We start from the raw sequence: 16,661 nt of genomic DNA on the forward strand, positions 1-16,661 counted from the left end.
GGGCTCCTGGAAGTGGGCTGTCATGGAGGCCACTTCTCTGAGGGTGTTTCATAGAGCAGAATAATGAGGTGGATATTGATAAAGGGAAATGAAACTCCTAACCTACAATATGTCCAGTGTGAGTTTGTATTCTCTTTTTTTTTTTTTTTTTTTTTTTGTCTTTTTCGTTTTTACTGGTACCAGGGATCAAACTCACGACTGCCTGCTTGCAAGGCAGGCACTTATGCCGCTGAGCTAAATCCCCAGCCCCCGAGTTTGTATTCTCTAAAATCGAAGAATGAATTTTAGGAACAACAGAGGTTAAGAGTGGAATACAGTTATTGCGGGAAAGGAAGCTTTTGTCTCAGAGACAGAAGGGGACCCCAGCAGGTTGCCAAAGACTCTGTGGGTTTTTTTTTTTTTTTCTTTTTTTTTTTTTTGTCTTTTTGAGACAGGGTCTCACTATGCAGTTCAGGCTGGCCTTGAACTCACTTTGTAGCCCAGGCTGGTCTTGAACTCACAACGATCCTCCTGCCTCCACCTCCTGAGTGCTGGGATTACAGGTGTGAGCCACCATGCCCAGTTAGGACTCTGTCTTTTTTAGGGACTTTTATAGAGTAAAGTCATGGAGTGAGACAGGTTTAAGGTGGGAACAAATGGGAACCCACAAGGTGGATATAAGGCGGGACAGAACTGTGGTCAGCCAACAAGATTAACTGATCAGGTAAAATTGATTAAATTAGGAGCACATGGGGAGCAAGTCACATAGTAAGCAGGCATGCTTAGAACCAGAGACCTTTCCTGTGGGAGGCAGGGTGGGGCGCTGACTCCTGACTTCCTCAGGTGATAGAGAACTATTTGGACTGTTGGTCCCTAGGATATGATTGTATTTGCTTTGCCTTTTGTCTTGAGATCTGGCCCACAGCAAGAGGCGTTCGTCTCTTCAAAGGCTGCAAGGTATCTGAACTTTTGCTCTGGCTTGAGGACTCAGCCCTGTCTGATTGCCTGTAATATTTCTAACTAACTCAGCTGCCTGTAACAGTATGATATGGGTCAAACTATAGTCAACCAACAAGATTACAAGTATAGACACTTAGCTAATATTGATCCAACAGAGAAGCAGGTCATGTAGCGAGGGTCCATGGGAAGAACAAAGGCACTTTTGGGAAGGGATGGGTCGGATGCTCTGGTTATCCACCTGGATGACTGCTATCTATTTGGACTTTTAGTAGACCAGGTGAAAACCGTTATAGTTTAATTCCAAGTTATGGCTTAACCCTTAATGGAGGCAGTTAGGCCTGGTCATTGCATCTTTATCTTGAGGCTTGGTCTTCAGATTTGCCTCCAGTGATAATTTGATGTTTAGTTTTTCTGGTGACTTCCTTGACAGCACAATCCCTTTCTGACTGTGTATTAATGTCTATCTAATTTAACTGTCTATAATAATTGTAGACAGTTATAATAATAATAATAATGATTTGACCTACATTGTACTCACACTGTGATTTTTTAATTATTTTTTATTTTTTTGTCTTTTTGAGACAGAGCCTCTCTACACAGTTCAGACTGACCTTTAACTCATTTTATAGCCTGGGGTGGTCTTGAATTTGAACTCCTCCTGCCTCAGCCCACATTGATTTTACTGTATAAATTACCTGTGACAAAGAACCTAGGTGACAACTTACTTGGGACCTCACCTGAAAACCCAGAGCTATTCTCTTTCACTTTATTTCTAGTAAAACTCACAACTTCTTCCCTTGATTTGAGACTTCATTCCTTGATGTGAAACTATGAACTCAACATATTTGATGTCTAAAAAGTTAGGAGCTATATTTCTTTCTTACATGGTGGAGGGGCAACAGTTCATGGTGGCAGAAGACAGCAAAAACAATAAGGATGAAAAGGAGAAACAAGCCTCTTTCTGTCCCTTACACTGTGTATAGTCTACTGGGATTAGAGTGGTGCCAGTCCAGTGAGTGGACTAATCCTGCAATCATCCACCCTGATATTTTTTTCCTTTAGTCTTTTTGAGACAGAGTCTTACTATAGTTTGGGCACATTTAAACTCACTTTGTGGCCCAGGCTGACCTTGAACTTGCAGCAGTCTTTCTGCCTCAGCCTGTACCACTACACCCCCAGATGTAAGCACTCTTTTCCTCAGTATTAAACCATGTAGCAATCACATGTATCAATCACACACTCTAGATTCAGCCACGTCTGAAAAAAGTCCTATGATAGCATGAGACTTTTGGGTGGAGGGGACATCTAGATACAAACCATAACAGAGGCCAAGCAGGAGGATCAAAAGCTTAAATCCAGCCTGAGAAATTTACAATTTATTGAGATCCTGTTTTAAAATAAAAAATAAAAAGGTTAGGGGTTATAACTCAGTGGGAAGGTCTTAAAGGCCCTGCGTTCAATCCCTGGGGTGGGGTTAGTGGGGAATGAAGAGGGGAAGACCAAGACAATGATCCAATTTATCATCATCAGCTGTTTACCAAGAAGAGGGAAGTCGTGAGACAGAGGTCTTGGGACCAGGCAGGGATGACCTGGGTGAAGCTGGCCTTCAGGAGGAGTATATGGAGGATCTAGACTTGCATCCCCAGATTCCTGGTGCAGAGACTGGGTGTCCCTTGTGGATGTACAGGTCTGTAGGAGCAGTGTGTGAACACCAGCTCTTGCCCTCCAACTCTGGGGGTGCTGAGAGATGGGCCATTGTGCAAGGTCCAGGCTCGAGTTCATTCCCAACTCTGCTCCCAACTGTCTCATCTTGCGGGGTTACGCCACATTCCATGTGCCTAAACCCAGCCAACAGATCTTTCAGTAGAAAGAAAAACTTTGTTTCTGGACACTCAGGTTCACATGTTCAGGTTTTTGCTTGCCGCTGATCAAAAGAGGCTATATATTTTGGTAAAAAGGAAAAATTCTGCCTAAATCTAACTCTAAGGAGATGGAGGGGCCTATTTGCCTCAAATCACACCTCACGATGTACCGAAGGGGTGGGGGGTAAGGGCTTTTTACAGTAAGGAATAAAGTAGAACAAATCTCCACAGTTGCTTTTCCACTTCCAGACATTTTCTTTCCTGTAGAAAGAAAACCGAGCTCCAGGTCTTTGGGTGTCAGCACCTACACATTCTGCCATTTTTGAGGGGGTGTCAGCACCTGCATATGCTGTCACTTTTGAGTGGGTGAGGAGAGGGTGCTCAGCAGGAGCAATTTTGCCAATCTCTATAAGAAAACAAACCTAACAGTAAAGTTCCATTTTAAGGCGGGCCTGTGTCATGTGCCTGTAATCTCAGCACTCGGGAGGCTGAGGCAGGTAGAGTGCTGAGAGTTCGAGGCCAGTTTGGGCTACAAAGTGAGCTCAAGGCCAGCTTTAACTGCATAAAGAGCCCCTGTCTCAGTAAGACCAAATAAATAAATAAACTTCCATTTTACAATGCCAATTACAGGCTGACTTGTATTCTTAACTTCAAGGTATTGTGTGCAGGGGTCACAGAGCCGCCTGTGGCCTTACCTACGTGCCCTAGGGGGCAGATTTGTTGCTCAAGGCCCAAGGACTGCCAGGCCTCTCTTCTTTTTGCTTTGACTGCCCAGGCCTGTACTGCCTGCCCTCTCCGCTAGGTTAGTTTCTGATTTTCCAGGTTAGCCAGGCGCCTGGAATCCGGGCGAGGTCTGCGCAACGCGGACTTCGGGTACCAAGGGGCTTGGCTGCGTGCACAGCGGCTGTGAGCTCACGATGCCAGCTGAGAGCAAGGAGCCAGGACGTGCCAGCGTCGGCCGATCGATACACTCGGCAAGCAACGCGATTCGGAAAGCAGGCCCAGGGGTGGGCAAGGGCGGGGGGATGAGCTCAGACCGCAGAGACGCGCCGGGGGCGAGACCCTATTGGCAGGCCTGGTGCGGGAGGCGGGTCTTAATTGGCCGGGCGGCTGGTAGCGGCTGCTGGGCGCTGGCGATGGGGTTAAAAGCACGGCGCAGTGCTCTTGGCCTACGCGCTGGCCGGGAACGGTGAACCCACACACTGGACTTGCAGCCTCAGCCGCACGCCATGGACAGGCGCCTCTGTCTCTGCCGCGTGGCCGTGCTCCCGAGCGGCCTCTTGTTTCTTCTGCTGCTACTAATGCTGCTCGCGGACCCGGCGCTCCCTGCCCAACGTCACCCCCCAGTGGTGCTCGGTGAGGCGTGCGTCTTGTAGTGAGTCGGTCCTACGGGACTGGGAGCAGGGCAGGGTCGTCTTGTGTTCCGCATCTGTTTTAAGCCCGGAATGGAGGAGTGTGTCTATCTTGTCACCTGGGTCTGACCATCCACCTCCCACCATTCTGAACACGGGTGTGGCCAGCTGCCTACCACCTGACTCTTGTAAAACATGGGTGTGGAAGGATTACCGTCTGGTTGTGAACTTCGCCTTTTTTTCCCCTTTTGATCTAGGGCCTCATATGTATGTATACAGGCTGGTCTTGTACTCACTATGTATTCAATCTGACCTCAAACTTCCTGCCATCCTCCTGCCTCAGCCTTCAGAGTGCTGGGATTACAGGTGTGCCCCATTCAGCTCAGCTTCCACTCCACCTTTCTACATCAAGCCATGCCTTACTATGTGTCCATTTTTCAGCTGGTAAGACCGAGGCCATTCAACCCCACTCCGGACGGTTGATGGGGGGTGGGCAGGGTGGCGTCAGAGTTGGCTTCCACACTGACCAGGGCCTAACTGGGAGAGTATCATCCTGTACACTTCCAGGCCTATGTTTCCTTCCACGTTGTAGCGGGCATTACTGGAAGCAGCCTCTTTGGGAGAAAGCTGGCCACCAACCTCTTTCTGCCTCATCCTCAGCTTATCACATAGGTGACATTGGGCCTAGGATAGGAGACTTACTGAAAAAAGAATGGCTAAAGGCAGGGGAAACCATAAGCAGATATCAAAGAGTATGCATGTTTTTTTTTTTTTTCACCTCTTTCAAGCCTAATTAAACCAAGCTATGTTGGAGTTAAGTAATCTCTGCTCAATCCCTCCTTGGTCCTAGACCTGCCAACTGTACAGGAGTCACTGGGCTTCAGTGGCCCTTGCGGTGATGGGCCATGGAGAGACTTCCATCTGGGGAGTTGTGGGTGCCTCCTTCTTCCCATACCTTCCAATAGCGCTGGTGTGTTGGCAGTCAGCCACTCCTGATCAGAGGCACATACATGCTGAGTCTGCTGAAAAGTGACATCTCCCTTTTTTTTGGTTTTGTTTTTGTCTTTTTGAGGCAGAGTTTCACTGTGCAGTTTAGGGTGGCTTTAAATTCACTTTGTAGCCCAGGCTGGCCTTAAACTCCGCCACAATCCACCTGCCTCAGTCTCCCATATGCTGGGATAACAGGCATGCACTACCATGCCTGGCCCCCTGTTCTTTCTGTTGGGAATATTTAGATGGGGATGATGCAGACCACAGAAGGGTTGGGGTAGACAGCAGGCAAGGGGATCTGAGTAGGAGTTCTGGGCAAAGAATTGAATGATCAAGAGGGATTGTGGGCCCAGGTTCACCTTGGATATGTGCAGACTTGGCCTTTGTCCCCAAGCTTCCAGATTAAAACTAGTAACCCTCGGAGAAGAAGTCTGTGCTGGGGAAGCAGAGAATCCATTGAGCCTGTCTGGGTGAGTGGGTGTCAGCGAGGGTTTCCCCAGTGTGCTGAAACTACGGGCAGACAGACAGAGGGAGCTACATATTAGACAGGAGGTGAACAGTTTCAACTCCCTGGAATAGACTAGGGTGAGGAGTGAATTGTGCTGAGCTTATGATTAGTTGGGTCATCTGGACTTTACTCTGGAAGCTTCACAAGTTGTGCGGGGGCCTGAGAAGTTCTGAGAGTGAGGAGTGTGACACTGAGAAGGACATTGCACTGTCCTTTCGCTTGCATTGGTGCTAAATTCACTAATTAATTCATCCAGTCCTTGGTTATCCGAGGTTGCAGCAGAGGAGCCTGAGCAGTTGGAATCCTAACCTGCCAATCTTCTCTGGGAGAAAGGTTTCTTGATATGAACTTAGAGACCCCAGAGTGGGCAGTGGACAAGCTGCTCCTAGGTACACAGCAGGTTTCTCATCTTGAGGATCAAAATTCTTTAGGGGAATAGCTGGGGATGGTGGCACACACCTGTAATCCTAACTCTTGGGAGGCTAAGGCAGAAGGATCATTGCAAATTTGAGATCAGCCTGTGCTGCAAAGTGAGCTCAAGTCCAGCCTGAACTGCATAGCAAGAACCTGTCTCAAAAAGACAACGAAACAAAATTGTTTAGGGGGCTGGTCATGGTGGTACACAACTGTAATTCTAGCATTTTGGAGGCTGAATCAGGAAAGTCACTGTGAGTTTGAGGCCAGCCTGGGCTACATAGTAAATTCAAATGCAGCTTGAACTATTTAGTGGGACCCTGTCTCAAAAAACAAAACAAAACAAAAACAAAACCTTAGGTGTAGGTTCTGAGATGATGAAAGGCAAAAGCCATAGGTAACCCTGGGCAGAGCAAAGGGATTGTAGGCAAGCCATTCTTTTTTTTTTTTTTTTTTGTCTTTTTCCTTTTCATCAGTACTGGGGATCGAACTCACGACTGCCTGCTTGCAAGGCAGGCACTTAGCCGCTGAGTTAAATCCCCCGCCCCAGGCAACCTGTTCTTAAATCTCCCAGCCTTGGTCTCTGTTAAATGGGAGTAAAGTTGTATCCTTTGAGGATTAAATGAGTTAGACCCGTGGCTGGCTTTGTCTTAGCTCTAGATACAGAGGATCTCAGGAAGTGACCACACTGCTATTTTTAGAAGCCACATAGCCTGACCAGGTCAACGGGTATCTGGCAAAGCAGGTCTTGTGACTTCCCCTTTCATTTATTTCCCCTCTAATGGAGACAGTGATCTGCCCAAAGTACAGACATGACATCCAGAGGCTGTCATGCTAGGGACTCCAGCCCCTGCCCTCGCATCATGAAAGGAAGTGAAGGCAGGTGCTACGCTTATTTCCTGAGCCACCCTGAACACGGTGTTCAAGAAGGGATGCCCTGTGCTGAGTTGTGTTCCAAGGCAGTGTCCAGTGAATGCCTTGGAGATCCCAGTGTTAGCTGTTCACTAAACACATGGATTTTGGTGGGGGCAGTGAGACAGGATCTTGATACGTAGTTCAGACTGGTTTTGAACTCATAGAGATCTTCTTGCCTCAGCCTCCCAAGTTCTGCACCACCAGACCCAGGTGCAATCATGGATTTTATTTTATTATTTATTTATTTATTTTGTTCTTTTTTTATCGATACCTGGGATTGAACTTAGGACTGCACACTTGTAAGACAGGCGCTTATGCCACTGAGCTAAATCCTCAGCCCTTTTTTGTCTTTTTGAGACAGGGTCTCGTTATGCAGTTCAGGCTGGCCTTGAGGTCACTTTGTAGCCCAGGCTGGTCTCGAACTCCCAACGATCCTCCCACCTCAGCCTCCTGAGTGCTGAAGCAATCATGGATTTTAAATGGAATGTGTTTGTGATGTATCAGGAGCCTAATTTATGAGGTAGCTATACCTAAAAGGTTAATGGGAGTAAAAAGATTGAAGGGATTTAAGTGCCCCGCAGTGAAGCAGCAGGGATGGGCCTGAGAGTCACAAGGCGCAGGGCTCTGTGGACCAGGGGAGTTATCTGGAGAGAGTCAGGTCATCTTTGCGGTCTGGTCCCACCCACCGCCAGGGGCTGCGGTGGAATGAGGTGCTATTTCAGAGTAGTCATAGCAAACATAGGCTGTCAGCCCTCCAGGTAATCAGCCCTCTGGAACTTTGCTGAGCTGTGGTCTTTAGCAAGTTCTCAGGAACTTGGTAGGCAGCAGATAGTTTAAACTTCTCTCAGTGCTGTTTCTCTTCATGGCCTCCCTCCCACAAGCCTGTACAAGAATACTTTCTCTGGATTCAATTCCTCTAGTTCAGTGGCCCAGGGCTGAGTCCTGTTTCCCACTTCCTTAGGGTGAATAGGGCACTGTCTGTGTATTTATTTTTTATAGACTGTAATGGCTGTGGGTACAAATGGTTTCAATCCTTGAGGGTATATAGCTAATGTCAGGGCAATAGTTCTGGACAAACTCTAGGGGTTCTGGAAAATCCAGAAATGTCTCTAACCCCCTCCCAGTCAGAACTCTCCTCTGGATCTGTTAACCAAAGAAACCATAGGTGTATTGGTGAAGGGTGATTCAGGCTGAGATCTCATTTGACAGATAAAGAAAGTGAAGCCTAGTGAGGGGAAGTGACTGCAACCTGAGTCCCCCTCCAGTAATCTCAGTGGCCCAGGACGGTGCTCCAGTGAAGATTTAGTGGTAGTGGGCTATTTTTTTTTTGTATGTTTATGTTTTGAGACAGAGTCTCCATTGTGCAGTTCAGGTGGGCCTTGAGCTCACTATCCGGCCCAGGCCCACCATGAATTTGTGGCAATCCTTCTGCCACAGCCTCTTCAGTGCTAGGCTTACTGATGTGTGTCACCACACCTGAGGTCGTGGGGGGTATTTTGTCTGGAGTTGGGGAGAGTGTCCACCAAAACATCAGGCTCTCCCAAGGCCCCTGCAGAGGATGCGCCTGCAGGTTGCCTTCTCATTACTCTGTGTCCTACAGCATTAGCAGCTTCTCTGCCTGAAGATGATGCCCTGGCCTCAGTCAGGGTCCCTGCTCTCTAATTTTTCTGCTTCTGGCCCTGCCTTTGAATTTTCAGAGTGGAACTGCAAGGTGTGCTGTAGGGTCCCTGGCTTGGAAATCTTCTGAAAACTTTGTAAGTTCTTGGCGGGGGTCTCTAGCCTGCCAGGCCCAGCACTCACACATACATGTCCTTTGTCCCCCTGCAGTGCCTGGTGATTTGGGCAACCAGCTGGAAGCAAAGCTGGACAAGCCTACGGTTGTGCACTACCTTTGCTTCAAAAAGACTGACAGCTACTTCACCCTCTGGCTGAACCTCGAGCTTCTGCTGCCGGTCATCATTGACTGCTGGGTCGACAATATCAGGTGGGGGCCGGGCGACACAGGCGGTATCTCTCTCTGAAGGGGCTCAGTGGGGCTCCCAGAGTCTGTTCCCTTTTCATCTCTATTTCATAAGGTCAGTGACCCCGCACCCTCCCTCTCCAGACCCTCAGTCTGGTCTGGTCTGGTCTGGTTTGATTTGCAGCATCTCTGCACTGTCAGCAAAACTTTCTTCCTCTTCTTGCTGCTCTTGGCCCTGCTCCCCAGCTCAGCCTTTGGCCCTCAGGTCCTGCAGTTTCTGTGCCTTAGTCCCAGTCCACTTTCCCTTCTCCAGCTGGTTATGCTTTCTGGAGCATGTCATGTCTACATGTCTTTTCACACTGTTTTTCCCACTTGGAATCTACTTTTTTACATCTGTCTGTCTATCTATCTATCTATCTATCTATCTATCTATCTATGTTTTGGGGGGTTTTTTGAGACAAGGTCTCACTATGTAGCCCAGGCTGACCTTGAACTTGCAAGACCTTCTTGCCTCAGCCTCCTAAACACTTGGATAGCAGGTGTTGCACCACCATGTGTGCCAGCATGCATGTCTTTTTTTTAACTCTTGCTGAATGTCAAACTTTGCTTATATGGATGGTTCTATCAAATTAAATATAGGCACCGTGTATTTTATAGTCATGGGCTAACCAGCAATATTTTAGTCAACAGTGGACTACATGCATGATGGTGGCTCTGTAAGTTTCTAATGGGAAAACAGGTATGGTGGGAAGCTGAGGCAGAAGGATCACAAGTTTGAGCCCAACCTGGGTAAATTAGGAACTAAGTGAGGGCCTGTCTCAAAATAAAATTTAAACAATATAAAGAAGGACTGGGGGTAGAGCTCAGTGTGAAGGCTCTGAGTTCAATCCCTAGTATCATAAAAGACAAGTGTAAAAGATTATTTTGGTGCTGAAAAGCTGCAGGGACAGTGTCATACCTATCTAACCTAGTAGTGAAATACGTTTGTATGATGCTGGTGTAAATAACAAATGTACTTGATGACAAGATAACGTAAATGATTACATTACTGATGTATGTATTTATTACACTTTCCAGTGTTGTGTAGTAACACTAAAAAGAGGGTTCCCATAAAACAGTATGTTACACCAGCAGCCGCCTCACACGGCTTGTGTTCACTATGTCTCATGATTGCCTCAAGAGACCACATCCAGGGATTGACCTGAAGTACACACAATGAGTTCACCAAGTGGCACATTTTACAGAAGTATTCCCCTCAAGTGACTCATGACTACTTTCTTTCATTTTGTCTTCCAAGTCTGATGATGCGCGGTGCCATAAAGCCTGTCTTACAGAGGTGTAGCTTAGTGGTGAAATGCTACCCTGGCATACCTGGAACCCTAAGTTTGATCCCTGGCACTTCAAAAGAGACTAAGCACTTCAAAATAACTATAACTAAGGAAATCAGGAAGCTCGAAGAACTTACAAATTGCTTACAGCCATTCAGCAAAGTGGTGAAATCAGAATTCAGACCTAGCATTGTATAGCTGTCCATCCCACGCTGAGTTCTCTAAAAGCAGACTTTGTTTTATCTGTTTTACCTTTGTATCAAGAGAACAGGAAAGGCTGAGGGTTAGCTCAGCAGGAGAAGCGCCTGTCTGGCGAGCATAAGGTCACGAGTTAGATTCCTGAGGTCACAAGTTGTATTCCTGGTACTAAGAAAAAGAACAACAACAAAAAAACTACCAGAAAACAGGGAACACACTTGGTATGTAACAATACAGTGTATGTTTGAGATAACTCGAGCTTCTTCAATTAAATTTGTTTTCTTTTTAAAAAAAATTTATATTTTATTAAATTTATTGGTACATTTTTAGGTGTATATATATTGATCACATTCATCATAATTTGTACCTGAACATGATATAACTCAATTCCTTTTTTCTCCATTCCTCTACCCTCTTTTAACCCCTCTTTTCTTCCCCATTTACAAAAATTTTGTTTCTATTTTTTCTTTCTTTTCTCATTTTTCTTCTTTTTCTTTTCTTCCTTTGCCCTCCCCTGTCTCTAGTTCCTCTTCCCATTTGAACATTTTTTTCTTGTTTCACAATATCTTTTATACATTTTGATCCTTATTTACACTTTTGGTTTCTTACTGAAAGGAAACCATTTTTTTTTCCCCTACACCAAGGATTGAACTCATGACCTGACTCATGACCTGGTGCTTGCCAGACAGGTGCTTACGCTGCTGAGCTAAATCCTTGGCCCACCAATATGGTATTTACACATATGTGATCCAAGGTGCATCCGTTTAGCTAGAAGTGTTTCAAGCTTATTGCTTGTGGCAGAGTAGTATTCCACTGTATATTTTTTTAAAACTCCACATCTTCTTTATTTATCAATTGATGGGCATTTGGGCTGTTTTCAAGAGTTAGGTATTACAGACTATGCCACTATAAGCATGAATATGCATATATTGCTGTGATGATGCTTTTAATTCTTTTGGGAAGATACCAAGAAGGGGAAGAGCTGGGTCAAGTGCAACCACTGCTTTTAGTTTTTTGAAGAATCTCCACACTGATTTCTACAACGGTTGCGCCCTTCTGTACTCCCATCCACAACGGAGAAGGTTTCCTTTTTCCCTAAAACCCCACTAGTATTTGCTATTGAAGGACTTACTAGCCATTCTTTCTGGAGTCAGATGGGATTTCAGAATTGTTTTAATTTGCCTCTCTTGAATGACCAGTGATGTCAAACATTTTTTCATATATTTATTCACTGTTTGTACTTCTTCATTTGAGAAGTGTCTATTCATTTCCAATGTTCATTTTTTGATTGGGTCTTTCAATTTAGGGGACCTGATTTTTTTTTTTTAACTCTTTATACATTCTAGATAGTAGTCTTTGTTTGAGGAACAGCTGACAAAAATTTTTTCCTACGTTATGTGTTGTCTCTTCACTGTTGGTGGTTTTTCTTGCTGTGCAAAAGCTCTGTAATAAGATGAGATCCCAGTTGTTGAATCTTTGTGGTAGTTCCTGTGCAATTGGAGTTTTGGTCATAGTCTGGCTACACCAGTGTCTTCAAGACTCCTACCTATTCTGTCTTCCAGCAGATTATTTCCACTTTATATTTAGATATTTTTTATTTTTGGTACCAGGAATTGAATTCAGGATCTGTGCTTGCCAGGCAGACGCTGTGCTCTTGGACTATATCCTCAGCCAGTATTTATTTATTTATTTATTTATTTTTTTGATTTTTTTTTTTCCAGCCAGTATTTAGATCCTTGATCTATTTTTTTTTTTTCTTTTTGTGGTGCTGGGAATCGAATCCAGGCTCTTGTGTATGCAAGGCAAGAGCTGTATTACTGAACCGCAAACCCTGCCTGCCCCTGATCCATTTTTATTTTAGTTCAGTGTGTGGTGAAAGATATGGTCTAGTTTTAATCTTTAACATGGGGAAAGCCAATTTTTTCTAGCACCATTTATTTTGTTTTCTAGAACTATTTATTAAACAGGCTATATTTCCTCCAGTGAAGGTGTTTGGCACTTTTCTTAAAAATAAGGTGGTTGAGTATTTGGAGTTGTTTTTGTGTCTTTTAATCTGTTCCATTGATCCTTAGGTCTGTTGTTGTTTTTTTTTTTTCTATTGGTGGTACTGGGGATCAAACTCATGGCCTTGTGTTTTCCAGGCAGGCATTTATGCCACTGAGCTAAATCCCCAGCCCTTCCTTAGGTCTGTTTTATTGCCAGTACCATACTGGTTTGTTTGTTTGTTTTTGGGGGGGTACCAGGGATCGAACTCATGATCTTGTGCTTCACAGGCAGGCACTTAGGTGGCTGAGCTAAATCCCCAGCCCCCAGCCGTACTGGTTGTTTTTCTTTTTGTCTTTTTCCTTTTTATCGGTACTGGGGATCAAACTCACAACTGCCTGCTTGCAAGGCAGGCACTTATGCCGCTGAGCTAAATCCCCAGCCCCTCGTACTGTTTTTATCACAATAGCTTTGTAGTATAATTTCAAGCCAGGGATTGTGAAGCCCCCTGCCTTACGTTTGTTGCTCAGAATTGCTTTTGCTATTCTAGGTTGCTTCTGTTTCAAAATAAATTTTGGAATTGTTTTCTCTAATTCTATGAGGTGTGCTGTTGGAAGTATGGCCATTTTCACTTTATTGGTTCTTCCTACCCAAGAGCTGAGGAGTGTTTTTCCTCTTTCTTTCTTTCTTTCTTTCGTTCGTTCGTTGTTGTTGTTGTTGTTTGAAAACGGGGTCTCAGTATGTAGTGTAGGCTCGCCCTGAAGGAACTCATGATGGTTTTCCTGTCTCTGAGAAAAAGCTGAGTGCTGGAATTACAGGTGTGTGCCACTCTACACGGCTCCAGTTTTTTTTTCTGACTCCCATTTTTTGATATACTCTTAAACCTCCTTTTTCAGAGTTTTTTTTTTTTTTTTTTTTAAGTGTAGAAGTGTTTGACTTCTTACATTAGGTTAATTCCTAGGTACTTGAGTTTTTTGGAGCTCTTGTAAAGGGTGTTTCCCTAATTTCTCTCTCAGTGAGTTTGTTATTTGTGTACAGGATTGCTATTGATTTTTTGAGTATTAATTTTATACCCAGCTATGCTACTGAATTTGGTTATTAAATAAATCTAGAAGTACTTTGGTGCAGTTTTTAGGGTCTTCTAAGTAGAGTATCATGTCATCTGTAAGCAATGACAGCTTCCTTAACTTCTCCCTTATTCCTCTTGTCTAATTGCTCTGGCTAATGTTTCCTGAACTATATTGAAAAAGAGTGGTGATAGTGGACATTCTTGTATTCCTGACTTTAGAGTGAAAGCTTTCTGGTTTTGTCCATTTAGTATGATGTTGGCTGTTGGTCTGTCATAGATGGCTTTTATCAGATTGAGGTAGACCATCTATTTTAGTTTTCTGTAGGGTTTTTATCATGAATGGGTGCTGGACTTTGTCAAATGCTTTTTCTGCATCTATTGAGATCATATGGTTTCTGTCCGTGGCTCTGTTAATATGGCGTGTTATAGGATGAATCCCAGTTGGTCATGGTGTATAATCTTCTTGACAGTTTGTTGCATTCTGTTTGCCACTATCTTACTGAGGATTTGTGCATCTGTTTTCATTAAGGAGATTGCCCTGTGGTTCTTTCTTTGTTGAGTCTTCCTCTGGTTTAGTATTAGGGTAATGTTTGCTTCCAGAAGTAAATTTGGGAGTATTGCTTCCCTTTCAACTTCATTAAAGGGCTCGGGGGTTAGCTCAGTACACAAGCGCCTTGCCTGGCAAGCATGAGGGCCTGAGTTCGATTCCCTGTGCCAAAAAAAAAGTATCAACTTCATTAAAAAGGTTAGGAAGTAGCAGTGTAAGGTTTATAAATTTCTTGTAAATTGTTTTCTTTTTGTTTGTTTGTTTTGTTTTTTTGAGACAGGGTCTCTCTATGTATTTGAAGCTGGCTTGAAACTCACTATGTAGCCCAGGCTGACCTGGAGCTCCTGGTGATCCTCTTGCTTTAACCTTATGAGTGCTGAGATAACAGGTGTATGTACACCACCATGCCCGGCTTTAAAAGTTTTGCCAGAGACCTTGTGTTCTTGACGAACTGTGTCCTTCCCTGTTATTTGTGTTGCCTGTTTCATTGACTCTTTCTTCCTCAGTGTGTGATCAAGTTATTTCTGGGTTGTTGACCTGCATTTCTAATTTTGTGCTGGAGACATGGCCTCAGGTACTGCCAGTTTGAGGCGAGGGCTGATACAGAGAAGGGCTTGTCAGCTTTCAGTGGTCCTTTGGCCTATTTAGATTTTATGTCTTCCCACCCTCTCTTCCTTCTGTCCTTCCCTCTCTTGACTCTGTCTTTCCCTCTCTCTCCCTCCCTGTCTCTTCCTCTCCCCCTCTCTTCTTTCCCTCCCTATCTTTTTCCTCCATTTTTTCCTTTCTTTCCGTTATTTTCCCTCCCTCTTGCCCCTTCTCACTCCTTCTCTGCTGGGGATTGAACCCAGGACCTTGCACATGCCAGGCGTGTATTATACACTGAGTGCATCCCTGACTTCATTCATTCATTGTGGTACTGGGGATGGAAGCCAAGATGTTTGCACTGAGCTATATCCTGGCCTTTTAAAATTTTATTTTGTTTTTTAGTTTGAGAAGATCTTACTGAATTGCCTAGGTGGAGCTCAACCGTGTGATCTTTCTGCGTCAGCCTCCCAGAGTGCTGGGATTACAGGCATTCACCACTGCTCCTGGCTCATTGTATTTATTTTGAGATAGATTCTCTTTTTTTAAAATCTTAACTATTTTTATATACACATATACATATACATATACATATACATATACATATACATATACATATACATGTGTTGTTTGGTTTTGTTTTTTTGTTTTTTTTTTACTTCGAGGCTGGCCTTGAACTCACAGCAATCCTCCTAAGTGCTGGGATTGCAGGTGTGTGCCACCAGGCCTGGCAACTGAGTCTCAATGAATTGTTCAGGCTGACTTCAAATTTGCGATCCTCCTTTAAATTCTCATCTAGCACAGAGTTGCTTTGGCCTTCCAGAGCAGTTTTCTATACTTTTCTGGGTGGTCATCAGGATACATTATTTGGGTCATTGCTAGGAATCTAGTTATGTTTGTATGGGTGATCTTTAGAGGGGAAGAAAGACTCAAGGCCACCATGAACTTTGGGTGTTTTTCGGCATGTTTGCCCCTTTGGTGTCAGATAAAGACAGAGCAAGGTTTCTATCCTAGAAGCAGGTCTCCTCCTATGGGTCCCCATAATTTTTTTTTTTTTTTTTGTCTTTTTGTCTTTTTGAGTCAGGGTCTCTCTATGTAGTTCAGGCTGGCCTTGAGCTCACTTTGTAGCCCAGGCTGGTCTTGAACTCGAAACAATCCTCCTGCCTCAGCCTCCCGAGTGTTGGGATTACAGGCATGAGCCACCACACCTGGCTGTGGTCCCCATAATTTCTCCAAGGCTTTTTTCCCTTCATCTGAGATGGAAGGGTAGAGCAGCCATACAGGGATCGAACTCACGACTGCCTGCTTGCAAGGCAGGTGCTTATGCCGCTGAGCTAAATCCCCAGCCCCCATCTGTTTCTGTTTTGCAGTGCAGCAACAGAAACTGTGAGATAACATATGTAGTGTTAGAAGCTGCAAAATTCATGATAATTTGTTACACAATAGGAAATTAACAAAAGGCTATTTGGGGTCCCAAGTAGCTGGCATTCTATGTGTCATAGGTTTTAGGAACTTGCAAACTAAATTCTGGATCTGGAAGTCTGTTATCGCCCTGATACTGAAAAGATCATGTGTGATTCATTCCCTTTCTCCATGGATCCAAAGGAGGAGGCTGATTGCTGAGTCCAGTGCCAAGGGCAAGTCAGAGCCAGCTGTGGCCGCCTGGGTCTGCACGAGGCCTTTCCCGTCTCCCCGGCCTCTTTTATTCCTCTGTGCCCCATGCGCTTAGCCACACAGCAGCTGTAAGAGCTTAGGCCCTGAGGCGGGGTCTGTGGTTGTGTCATGTGTTGTATTCACCATCTCCTTTGCTTTGTGATGAAGTCTTGTAGCTGGCAGGATGTGGATCCATGGAGACAGAGCAATAGGAGGCTGCATGGGTCAAGTATGAAGTTCAGGGCCGAGCCAAGATGGGTCTGAGACTCATTCTGGAGTGGGTGACACTGCCCTGATAGGGTCCTGTGGTCAGTCTCAGGAGTAAGCTTGGCTAGTGGGGACCCTTATTAAGGATTTATAA

The 16,661-nt window shown here is 44.8% G+C and overlaps 1 protein-coding gene across 1 annotated transcript in view; it reads left to right on the plus strand.

Moving 5' to 3' along the window:
• The first annotated feature begins 3,886 nt into the window (after positions 1–3,886).
• Pla2g15 (phospholipase A2 group XV) overlaps positions 3,887–16,661 on the plus strand; it is an 18,427-nt gene continuing 5,652 nt past the window's right edge. Inside the window, exons 1-2 of the mRNA XM_003471999.5 lie at positions 3,887–4,157; positions 8,808–8,964. Coding sequence (XP_003472047.1) covers positions 4,031–4,157; positions 8,808–8,964 — 284 coding nt within the window. The 5' untranslated portion in view covers positions 3,887–4,030. The remainder of the gene's footprint in view (positions 4,158–8,807; positions 8,965–16,661) is intronic.

The sequence above is a fragment of the Cavia porcellus genome, unplaced genomic scaffold (genome assembly GCF_034190915.1).
Source record: "Cavia porcellus strain 051 isolate PalLab524CR breed Dunkin Hartley unplaced genomic scaffold, mCavPor4.1 scaffold_4, whole genome shotgun sequence".
Lineage (NCBI taxonomy): Eukaryota > Metazoa > Chordata > Mammalia > Rodentia > Caviidae > Cavia > Cavia porcellus.